Source organism: Ciconia boyciana, chromosome 1 (assembly GCF_034638445.1).
Source record: "Ciconia boyciana chromosome 1, ASM3463844v1, whole genome shotgun sequence".
NCBI lineage: Eukaryota > Metazoa > Chordata > Aves > Ciconiiformes > Ciconiidae > Ciconia > Ciconia boyciana.
Window position 1 is genome coordinate 116,635,302 of NC_132934.1, and position 12,892 is coordinate 116,648,193.

General features: G+C 37.4%; 1 protein-coding gene across 4 annotated transcripts in view; it reads right to left on the minus strand.

The window, feature by feature from the left end:
* SCAF4 (SR-related CTD associated factor 4) overlaps positions 1-12,892 on the minus strand; it is a 47,805-nt gene that overhangs the window by 13,115 nt on the left and 21,798 nt on the right. For all 4 annotated transcript variants that reach the window (XM_072845198.1, XM_072845217.1, XM_072845187.1 and 1 more), the window contains 7 exons: positions 12,422-12,589; positions 10,858-10,943; positions 9,215-9,405; positions 7,244-7,344; positions 6,072-6,185; positions 5,195-5,351; positions 3,544-3,698 (listed from right to left, as the gene is read on the minus strand). In XM_072845198.1, the coding sequence (XP_072701299.1) occupies positions 3,544-3,698; positions 5,195-5,351; positions 6,072-6,185; positions 7,244-7,344; positions 9,215-9,405; positions 10,858-10,943; positions 12,422-12,589 (972 nt within the window). The remainder of the gene's footprint in view (positions 1-3,543; positions 3,699-5,194; positions 5,352-6,071; positions 6,186-7,243; positions 7,345-9,214; positions 9,406-10,857; positions 10,944-12,421; positions 12,590-12,892) is intronic.

Here is a 12,892-nt window from a genome sequence, read left to right on the forward strand (position 1 = left end):
AGAAATACACCAGGAAATTTGGGGGGTACACACTCAACTTGGGATTCTGGTTTCTGGCTGAAAACCCATTAAGTGAAGAAAAAGGACTTTGGGTTGGATTGGGAAACTTACGGAAAGGGTGGCCACAGCAAACCCCCTGGACTTCAGTGTATAACCCTGGCAAAGCCTGAGCCATGGTTCACTGTAAAAGAATGTCAGTTTTGGTAGGATAACACCAAGCTTTGCCAGGAGAAGGGAACACCAATTGCCCAAAACCTTGTCAATGAATGCACAACACAAGTGATATCACAAGTGCTATTAACTGAAACTGACTCTCAATAACCGAGAAATAAACTTAAGTTGATCTTGGACACTGCAATACAACTTAAAAATAAACACAGACCTACCCTCAGAGCGGACCACTGAGGTGGATTACTCAGACCTGCAGGAGTGGGACCAGATTCAGCAACAGCTCAGAGATCTGAATCTATAGGCAAGAAAAGGGCTCACTCCAGCAGCACAACACAACAGAAGTATTCCACCTATCTTGCCAACAACCCAGGACCCTGTGGCTGAGAAGACGCTGTGTGCGCTATTGAGGCCAAAGAACCAGACTTACCTACGCAGGCTGTCGCTCTTAGAAGTACGTTATCGATTTTAAGTGCCTTACTACACAGAGGTTGCATGCACAGGTGAAGGTGATACTGGCAGTAACAGGAGGTCAGTCCGCAGTTAATTACACCACTCACAGGTGATGTCCAACAGGGCAGGGCTCCATCCCTAAGTGTCCAGCCCATGCCGGGGCTAGCACAGAAGGCCCATTCAGGCTCTACGAGAGAAAGGAGTGATGCAGCTCCTTCCCATCCTACCTTTAAGCATGGGATTGTTAGGGATGTGGGCAGATCACAAAGCTGCTGACTAGGCCCTGGTCTGAAGTTAAGCTTCATGAGAAAAGGCATTAAGGGCATTATGGGCATGAGAAGCTACTGGACACAACATGAGAAACTGCCAGACATGACAGATAACAATGTGAGAAGCTGACAAGTTACCGATAGTGGCATAAAGGATGGTTGGATTTTGCAGGTGGTTAACAGGGTGCTTCGTGAACAATTGCCAGACTTCACAGATAACCAGAAAGGAGCACTGAGGATCTTATGGGGAAAAAGACCTTCCTTGTGAGGCCAACAGTGCATAAGTAACCACATCCAGGAATACCATACAAGGACAATATTACTTAGGTAATCGTATAATAAATAGCAAATCTGGATAGGGATGCAGCAAAACTGGGACCAACATGGAAAAAAAATAAGCAGGGGAGACTTGTTTACTTGGAGGGAGATTGGAGTGGAGAAAGGGAGGAGAAAGCACAACAAAAAGGAAGGTCAAGAAGTGAGAAGAAAGAGTAAGTTATGGGAATCATGCAGTCAAAGCTGTTTGGGGTTATCTGTCAGGCAGCCCTATGCTTGATCACTGCAGCCTGAATCAGAACAATGCATAAAGCCTGTTCTGACATACCACATGCATCAAACCTGCTTCTCCAGTCAGAAAGACCAGGGTGGGCAGGGTGCTTTCCATGGCTAACAGGGGAGCAGCCAGATAGACGGATCGAGCAACCTGGTGTCACTGGACTGATGCCCATTCCAGGCTGGACAGCATCAGCAGCTACCCAGCACTCATAACAACCTCCCCACTCTTACAGTCCTGAACACTGAAGCCAAATACGAATGAAAGCAGTTCTGCTTGTATCAGAGGATAAAAATACATCAGCTAATTAAAATGCAATGGTACTCTAGAAAGTTATTTAAACAAAAGAAGTGGAATATAATGAGCTTTTTCCTTTAGGTATTAGGTCACATTTGCATATTACAAAACATGTTATTTTTACTACTAACACCACTAACATCACCACAGCTGAACTTAATTTGTAAGTTTTAAGAACTATTTACAAATTATTAAACTATTGTAATTTTATGGCCAGAGAAGACAACTGAATTGGTCAAGTATAAGACAGCATAGAAAGTTCATAGCGAAACCAAAGATGAAAACTAAATACAGGTCTCTGATCCTGGCCTGAATTTGTGAAGACACAAGTTTCTTTCCCATAGTAAAAAACTGAAGCTGATGAGGCTGAGACAAGCAATCAGCACGCTCAATATATTCTGAAACTGGTTGTTTTTTTCTTTACACTTTCTTTTTCAGCATGGATTTAAGGAAAGTAAACAAAATCACTACTATTTAATACAGTTAATGGCTATTAAAACCCTCTCAAATTAGAAATTTGACCTATGTGTTCGTTTACTAATAATACCTTACAGCATTTCAGGAACTCTGTGTCAAAACAACACAAAATTCAACATACTATGTTCTGAAATCACATAATTGTCTAAATTATATATGTCTTCAAATAATTTGAGTTCTTGATCTTTTCTGAGTGTCTGCCATATTGTAGTTCATAAATCACATCTTCTCAAGATGTAAAATAGTTTTTATTCACACTTCCATTTGGGAGAAGGTATACTACTATTTTAACAGTGACAAGAAAGAAACTATTACTATAAAAGTAGTAATGCACGTCTCAATAAGTAAAGCTAAAAGAAATACAGATTATAAAACACTGGAGGGAGTAATTATTACTATGCGCTACTTAAACTAACGGTAAAATTTCAGAGTGTTCTTTTAGCAAACGAACATACAACACCAGCTTTGACTGAAGAACCATTATAACAACAAAGGAAGAGTATGAAAATTTTTATGTTAAATTCCCAAAGGCTGTTCAAAGAGAGTATACATGATATGAACAAACATGAAAACAATGTGCATATTTTAGAAGGTCTATAGCTTATTTAAGCCAACAGTGAGGAAAATTAATTAGGAAAACAGAAAAAAAAATGCAATCATAGAACTGAGAGGATGCAATTCAGCCCATTAATAAAAAGAATCTACTGCAATAATTTAGCCGGGACTGAGAGAACAGGTATTACAAGTACAGTGCTACAATACTTCAAATAAAGATCTGGCAGACAGACATACACTCTGTCTACATTAGCATTAGAGCAGCAACAAGGTTTTTGGAGTAAATCCTCCATCTTTCTCACTAACCACGTGCTGACTCAGTTCCCAGGGCTGTTCTGGTACATGCAAGCTACATCCCTTTTCAGGGAAATCAAACCAGAGGCTCTGCTCCTGCTGGGCACAAAACATGCTCCAAACCCTAATGGGTTTGGTTTTTTTCAAGTCGTCTATTACCACGGTGACTTAGCAGAAAAGGAATGTTCTTCTATGAGATTGTATTGCTCTTTTACATTAAGAAGCTCAAATAACGGATTTCAGTTGCATACTCGATTTATGGCACAGGAAAGTTATCTTCATAAATTGACAGGATACCCAGTCTGCTAACAAGAGCATTTTTAAGCAAGGACAACAACACGACAAACACACACAAAATCAACTAGTTACTATTCACTGTATTTCCTCCCTCTCTTTAACCTACGTATTGCCATACTGAATTATTATTTAAATAAGTTTTTATTTAGATATCCAGAGCAAAAGAGAAGCAACTCTCACCTGTGGAGGAGGTACTGTTATTGGTGCAGGCATGGGAACGGGAATTGGAACAGGTAAAGCTTTAGGTATAGGTGACACTGGTTCATTATGTGTAGCTTCTGCACCTCCATTTTGAGCTACTTCATTTTCAGACTTCTTGGGAATCCCCTTCCACTCTATACAAAAAAATCCAAGCATACATGTATCAGCTCAGTAGAAGCAGACAAGTAGTCAAGTACTGCCATGTAAAACTACCATGCTTTGTGATGTTTACAAAAAATGACATAATTGAAAATATTCAGGAGATGAGAAGCACAGAGCTAAGAAGCATTTAAACATACTTCTGACAATAAAAATTCCAAATTACTTTAAACACAGTACAGCAAATCACTGAAACATAGCAAGTAAATTTATTCCTTTCGTTAGTCATTTAACAATTCTTTGCACTGACAGCATTTATACATTCCCAGGACTCTGAAACACATTATCTGGAACAAAAACAGTAAGGCTGTTTTGGGACAAGCTTTCAACAGATTCATTCCATTGCTCTCGAGCAAGAAGGCAGCAGCTTTTTCACTAATTTGAGAAGTCATTTCTGAAAAAACAACATTTTAAAGTCTTGAACAAGGAAAAGGAGAATACAACAATAAAGAATCGCAGCAAAATAAAAGAAACATCACATACAGCTTTAAACTAATTTTACAGAAGAAATATGGCTCCTATGGTTTGTCAGAACTTCCTGGGAAAAGACAGGTAAGCAGAAAAAAGGGATCAGTGAAGAGGCACTATGGGAAAGAAAAGCATTGAGAAGACTGGAACACGTTGAGGTTATAATTCGTTAGACTTTCATTTAAAATACACATTCAACTTTTTTTTGTGTATTTATCATTAAGAGATGCTACTATTTAGAATAACCACCACCTAATCAGGACAAATTGGACAGAATAACAAAACCCTGAAATAATGTTTCAATAACTAGACAGCACACCACACAATGGTTAAAACCAACACAGTAGTCTAGAGTACCAATTCAAAGAACTTAAGGCAATTTCAATTTTTAAGTACTGCATTCATTTAATATTACTTTTAAAATCACAACAGCCAGCACACTAGTGACTTTGATTTGAAGTCTGTAATTGATTTGAAGCTGCTGGTTATCGCACGTATCATTTTCTCAATACAACCATAGAAGCCTGTATTTTCACTGCTTACATACAAAGTGACAAGGATTCTATTAGGTCCCTATAAATACAAGACTGGCTAAAGGAACTGAAAATGTCACTCCAAAGGCAGGCTCCTTTGCTAGGGGTGCCTCACACAAACCGGGGGGGCGGGGAGCAGGTACCAAGCTGGTTCTGGGACTAACAAGTACAACACACTCGCATCGTGCATTACCATCAAGGGCAAACACCAGCACAGCTGACAGGTCACCTGGTATCCACATGCATTTTTAGCCCAGCCTCTCATAACACAGCTGCACAACTCCTGATGAGGGCCTGCCATTAACTGCTTACAAACCCTCTCCAATCTACAGGTTACACATGCTGCACTTCTTAGCCATTTCAAGGATTTTATATGTACCTCAGAGACATGAAAGTCATCCACACCAACTTCAGTACATCAGCACAGAGGACAATTTTTAATAGCATTTAAAGATGTAGCAATACTTTACCTGGACTAAGAGTTTCGTTGTCCAACATTCCTCCTTCACAGAAACTTTCAAGATCTTCAGGTTTCACTTTGTCCCATGGTATGTAAGTAACACCTAATTCTACATCCCAATACTGCTTGTAATCTGGCTTTATTCCTTTATTCAAAGCCCATGCAATCTTGGGGGGGGGGAAATACATGTAGTCAGTAAAATGTTTCCATTTTAATAGATTTAATATTTAGTTCTCACAAAGCAGCATTACCATTTCAGACTAAAAAGCAAAAAGAATACTCTAATTGAAACAGCAGGAAAAATAGGTTAGTTACAAAACTCTGAAGCAAGAGGATTTTTTAAAGCATACTTAGTTCTTATTTCTTGGCCTGACTCTTGCACACAATGTGTAAAAGTGTATAAAGGCAGTTTCTTCAAATGTTCCCCAGTCACTAAGATTAATTCTATTTCCCTTCAGAGGACAGTGTCACACTCTAATACGATGTTCTACAAAAGGAAGAACTTCACTAATCAACGCCTTCTTCCTTATTTATTAGTACTCTTTGTAGGATTATCATATATAATTAAACTCAGTTGTAACAGAAGTGACCAGCAACAAGAAAAACATAGTTACAGGCCACTGTAATGACTAAAAGGACACAATTTTTGTTGGTTAAATAAACAATTATTGGCAATCTTTCAAGGAAACTGATACAAGTTCCACCTGTCACATTACAGAACAAGAAGAATACTTATCAAGAAAAAAAGTGGTGCATTCACATAAATTTACAGAATACCATATCCAGAATACATAAAAGTCTAAAATACCCAAAAGTCTAGAAGAGATGAAAAAGGATTACAGTAATTACAGTAACTTTAGAACAGCTTGACATCTTCCAAGACATACCTTTATAGATTTCTGATTGACTTTGAAGTTTCCTCGGCTCAGTTTTTGTAGGGCACGGTAAGCATCTTGTCTGTGAACCATTACAATATAGGCACATCCTCTAGGCGGTATCATCTGTTTGTATTTTAAGAAAAAAACTTGGGTTTGCTAGCACATTAACAAAGTAATGAACAACATACAAGTGCTCAATTACAGTAAGCTGGAACATCAGCAGGTGTTTTAAAAAGGACTATGGAAGTATGAAAGAGGATGTTAGTTTAAGAGGCTAAGATAGCCAGTATCTTCTGGAAATACAAATTTCTAGCAAATTAAAAGCAACTTCTTATGTGGAAAATTTTAAACTCTATTCCGTTTGAGAATATGGAAGACTTGTATATTTAATCCTCTAAAACTGTTCAACAGTAATGTTCATATAAATGCTGTGGTCTGGCAATTAGTTATTTGTTGGAAGAAACAAGACACAGTAATACCCTGCTTCATTCCATATACCACAAGCTGCCAGCTGTACCTCCACATTCAGTTTTATCTGCAGTTTTGTAAGAATTTTTATTATTTGTAACACATTTGAGAAAAAACTTCTATGTTGTTTTACAAAATTTGGGAATAGGAAGAAAATTACAGTCACTTCTCTTTGGTTTTGTTTTAATGAAATTTTATAGCTACCAGAACAGCTATCATTTATATATAAAAATATCCTTAAATACAGCAAAGCATAACAATAGTTCCCCATGTTTATGACTAAAATGACAGAAGAGAAACAAGCAAAAGAAACAAGAACACCAGCTGAGAGTCCACATTTCTGTCATCAAACAAAATGGAGCAGACAAGGAACTCAGTAGCACAGTATGTAATTCTGTACCCACCTCCTCAATAGCCCTTTCTCATTCAATTCTCTCCAGAGAAAGCATGATTTTTATGAAAATGGGATAATCTCCTGTATTACCCCCAAGAGCATTTTTAAATTGCAAGAAACTAAAGCAACTGCCTTCTTGTTTTTCTACAAAGCAGCCAAATGGATTTAGTTTACACGTTAGAAAACACAACCATATAGGAAATGAGAGCTCTTGATTCATTTGAATGTATCAAAAATAAAGCTGTCTTAAAAGAGACTGAAGAGACTTTTTGTAACCAAGGCATATCAAAGTAGCTTACACTGCACCATTTATACTTACATTTATTGATTCAATTGGGCCAAACTCCTCCAAAAGACTTCCAACATCCTGTTGAGTTGTCCTTTTGTCAAGTTGTCCTACCCAAAGCGTAGTACTACAAACTACAATCAAAGAGTTAACACAGATTGTAAGAGCACTTGGAAATACACATTTCACAAGCCAGAATGTCAAAATAGTAATTTTAAAATAGTCAGTTATCCAAATGAAAAAGCCAGCCAATATTAAAACACATATTTTAATCTTCAGGAGTGTTTGACAAAAACCTCTTTTTCTCACCTGCCTGGAGCTGCATTAACAGTTAACCACAGCAACTACACCAGAATCACTGCTAAAATGGACTCACTAGGAAGCTCTCTAGTTAACTAATATTGAAGTGACCTGCAAGTTCTGATGATTATGAACTCTGCAAATCATCATAAAAAGGAAAAATATGCTTTGCTGCTAACAATGCTCCATGAAATATCCCAACACATACAGTTGATATTTCACAACAAGGTAACTCACTCTGCTTAGTATGAAATCCAAGCTACAGACCACCATCACAAGTTATGGATGGTACTTACTGGCAAGATGATAATTAGATTGTTTATGGAGATACACCCACTACTAGCAGGATTTTCCTCCACAATGTGGTGACAATTCAACTACAATGAGCAACCATACTTTTGACCTCTTTAGTGACCTATTCAATGCCATTTTTTTCTACAGTTAAGTGAAAAATTATTGACACAAGCTTTTTATTTCAGGAAAGAGTAAGCAATACACTTATCTCACCTCATGCTTCAAGGTAATAAAACAGCAAATGAGCTCAAAGAATCACATTCACTGAAGACTACTATAGCAACATTTAATATTCATCTATGTTTTCCCCACTAAGTGATACAAAACTGCAAACCTAAAAAGCATTATGTGACAGAATCTGGGAGAGATGTTGGCAAAAGCATATCTTACACCGCTGCCAGTAAGCTTTTAATGAACAGCTACTAAGTCTTTGCAGTCCTTTTACACTAATGGTATTGTCATTCACAAGGTATTGGCTAGTTAAAACTCTTTAGTTTTTGTCCCTCTTATATAAAAATGAATGTTCTCATTTTACTTGACTCCAGAGAATATTCCACACTCCCCAGGAATATTCAGGAGACAACTACTACATTTTGTCTATAAACACAGGCAAAGCCAGCATTATTTCAGAAATCCGAACATTAGCCTATGTGTTCTCCAGGTCAAAGCTCCCCTCCAGGTTCAAGAGACACACAACATAGAATCATTAGAAAAACTGTAATAATGTGCTCAACTTCTTGTTGCTCAATTTGCTTTACCTTACATGTCTCGAAGGAAGGAAAAGAAAAACATGGTGTTTCAGCTTTTTCTTTCCTCATTTTACAGCCAAAATATTTCTGACTTAGAGATATTCCAAAAATGCCAAATTGTCTACCATGAGTAAAGGAAGTACAGGGATGTGTGGTGAATTTAATTCTTACCAACTTTACAACAGTTCAGAAAATAAATCACAGTACAGTTTACTTTTATTCTGTTTGGATGAGTCTTGGAACCCACATCAAATAGCATTAAACCCAAGAAAAAGGAACAAAAAAAATTTAAAAAAAACCCCACACATCAGATTAAGAGTTGTCTTCTGAGATATTCTGAGCAGATATCATATACTGAAGGTAAGTGGACTTGTCAACATTAAATTTAAAGAAAAAGTCTAATAGATACAGGAAGTGTATTTCTTCAACATTTACAGTTTTTCTAAAATATGTTTTTGTCTTCTTAGTATTCCATTTTACATAGGCATAGCATCTACTGTAATATCTTCAACTTCACAGAACTCTAAAATTCCATAAAGAAAGTACTGGGCACAGACAAAAAAATTCTATGTATGAACCAGGAAGATGTTGAGCATCTGAAAAATGTTATTACAAGAATTTGCAGAGTTCCATCAACAATAAAGAGAGAGAATAAACTTACCACTAACAGTTTCTGACTTGATCTGAGGAAGGCCTTTTGACCTGCGTTCTCTCTCCCTCTCACGTTCACGTCTTTCTTGTGACCGAGACTTAGGAGAGTGTCGGCGTCTATCCCTGGACCGAGATCGAGATCGACGATGACGTGACCGTCGAGAGCGGGAGCCAGATCTTGAACGTCTCCTTTTAGGTGACCTAGTTTAAACCAACAACAATTTATGTTCAATCTTTCTGACCCAGACATTAACAGATAGATAACTATTTCAGATATCTATTTAAATAATCAGGCAAGAATTCAGTCAAGAAAAAAAAACATAAATAAAGCCAAGTTCATTCACATGCATTTAGAACTAGAATAAATTATTACAGTAGCTTATCAATGCACTCCAGCTGAACAGTTGATTATTTTTCAATTTCTTATCTTCTATTAATTTTGTATTGAAGTTGACTATCAAAACTATGTCCACTTTAACATCGAAAAAAATTACATCTGCTTAAATGAGGAACACGTTTATTGCTTTTACAAGAGAATGGCTAAAAAAGAGATTAAAAATAAATTCTGCCAGTAAAATTGCATTTTATGTCATGTTCAAGTTCTAAATCACTCGAGGTCTGGAAGACAGAGTAAACCTTCAAAGAAGTCATATGAAACTTCGCAAAGGAGAAGACTCATAACTAAGTAGACAGCTTTGCTTTAATACTGGAGCCAGATTTGTTAGGTCAGCTGAGACATGTGAAATACTGCCTCTGTGACAGGCAAGGTTCCATAGTATACTGGATCACAGATTTCTTCATAAGAAAAGTGTCTTTAGACCACAGACAAAATTAAACTATGATATTCTGCGTCCCTAAAATTTACTCAGTATTAACGGGCATGGAAGTTACTCTCTACCAATAAAACGGAAGTGTATAGATACCCAGTCTTCCTGAGAAGGTAGATGACTTCCAGAGGTTCACAAGTCTTAAGAGTCACTAATCTGCTTCTCATTACCACTGCACTGAAATACATACAACATTTAGCTGTATTTATACACAACTCCCCTCAGAGGTAAGGGATTGAAAGGGTCTCTTTTCTTCTCTCTTCCAGAACAGGAATTCAAATAAAGCCCTTGACAGTTTTGACTTTACCAAGAAATTTCACTAGTGTTGTCCATACAGAGAATAATACACAGACAGTAATTTCTTGTAATTAATCCTTAGATTAAATTGAAATGGACTCTTTTGCTGTATGTGTCTTTTGGCATTTAGTCATAGAATCCAACTTGTACAGCACAACTGGACACTTATAAGAAACAACCACAAAGGAAGTATTCTGAGCAGGGCACCCAAGAAGCCAACTTGAAATACAGGTTACAGGACTATGTCCTAAGACATTGAAAACGGGCTCCACCAATAGTTCAAGGAGTTAGCTCACCTCTCAGCTATTTACTGTCATCTCAGTTAGAAGTTACCACCCCCACAGCAGATTTGGCAGCACAGCACCAGATTCTTTGAGCTCCAGATAATCAGCATAACTCTCCTCAGTACTCGTACAGAATTAGTAAAGCGTTCTCAAGTCTTTGGACATGACACACTTAAGTCCCTTATGTTACAATCCAATACTCGATATAATATATACCCTCACTAAAAGAACTTTCACTAATTTACCTTGATGCAGATCTAGATCTTGACTTTCTGTTGTCAGAAACATGCCGTTTTCCCTCTTGAATAGGTGGCTGTTCCACTTCCATGTCCTAAAATATTAAGTTGACTGGTGTTACGGGTGAGCAGAGCAAGCATTTGATTTCATTTTATGCCTAGACTAAATTACGTAACAGCACTAAAATTATACTGAATATTTACATATGTGAAATTAAAATGTAATGCAATGCTCCTCAGAAGCTTTGTAGCCGCTTTGTAGTCACTAATAGGGAGACAGCCCAGTATTAAATGAACTTAATACAACCACTGCAAAAATGTAATAAAAATACTTTATAAAAAATTCTCATTTTCAATTTGCCAATTATTGTTTTTCCAGATTTTAGTCAATTTCAGCACCGCATAGATCTCCACAGGATATGGTTATATTCCTTAATGTCAGTCAGTGGATCTTGCTCTGTCATCAAAATCACAGGGAAAGTAAGGTCTACTAGGAAACTTTTCTCCAAGATGTTATACGAAACTACTTTAAGTCATATATATAAGCAAATTACAATACAATACATTCGAAGAATGAAGCAGTAAGTGATCAAAACAATACATAAAATGCAGGAACCTGCTTTAAAAAAAACAACAACAGTAAGTTCAACACAGCTCTTCCTTCCTACCCCAAATCCTGTACAGCTTCCCACTCCAGAACATACTGTGTCCTGACTAAACTTTAAATAGTCTTCATGATGCGATCCTGGCAGGGAACGTCCAAACAAGCAATCTCTCAGAATGTACTGATTCAACAGAATTCAAGACTAAAAAACTAATTACAGAGATACTCTTGAGAATTGTCCCTTTATTCCAAGTGGAAAGCAAGAACTTATTTCTAGAATCTGTGACATCACAGGTCACCACATAAAGACAGCTTGGTACCATCTCTATTTCTCGTTTTAAGATTTCCTTTTCTTGGAACAAAAGACGCAAATATATTCAACTTTTTTCTTCTTTTTTTTTTTTTAAATACATGCTCATAAATAGACTTGCTCTTTGATTTCTTCTTAATAGCAGCCAGCTACCGAACCAACAATATCCTCCAAAATCTTAGGAACAAGAGAGAGGTGTTTACATACACGTGGACTTTTTAAAACTTTTACACATTTCTGAGTCCATTTCCACTATGTGAGCAATCTACCAGGCCCTTAAAAATTAACTTTTCCAGATAGTTTCTCTCCAGAATGAGATTGCATTGTTAGAATTCCATAGAACAAAATATTCCTGGAGCATGATGGGGACAGGAAAGGGAGGATGAGGGAAAGTGAGAAGTGGAAGGACAAAATGCAATCAAAAGTCTTTCACAAAAGGAAGCATAAAGCATACATATGCTGGTTTTGCTAGACTTCTGAAATACCAGACTTGCCATGCAGCACTGCAGCTATCCAACTTTCTCTCAGATGAGCTACCCTCACAGCCATCTCTGTCCACGGTTATCATGAAATTTCCTCTCCTGAACAAACTATACACATTTGAGAAACACGTGTATTAGAGCATTTAAGTTAGTTTGTTTACTGCAAGGGGTCCTCACCTGCTGATGTGGTTTTTGCATGTGTGATTCACTCTGTACTGGAAAAGGAGACTGAAAAGTTTGCTGCACAGGTGCTGTTGGTGGAATCACAGGCTGAGCCATGGGTGGAAACTGCGGGGTAGGCAGGAGACCAAAACCTGGCATTTGCCCATTAGGAGGAAGCGGAACCTTTGGAGAAGAAAAAACACGAAAAATTCCAGTTAGGAAAAAAACACCTCACATTAGCTTTCCCAGTTTGCTAAAGTAAAATTGTATCTCTGCTCCAAAGTCACAGTAAAAGACCAGAAGCCCGAGAAAGATGAAGTAGGTCAAGCGATTAGGTGTATAAAATAAAAATCTTGTTCTTCAAAGCTTGACTAGAGCAGAGAACAAAAAATATGTTTCTTGGGAAAGGTGGAGGGCTAAGCCATATTCACTCTTCACTAATAGGAACACTACTTCCTTACTTCTGCACCAAAGAAAACAACAAAA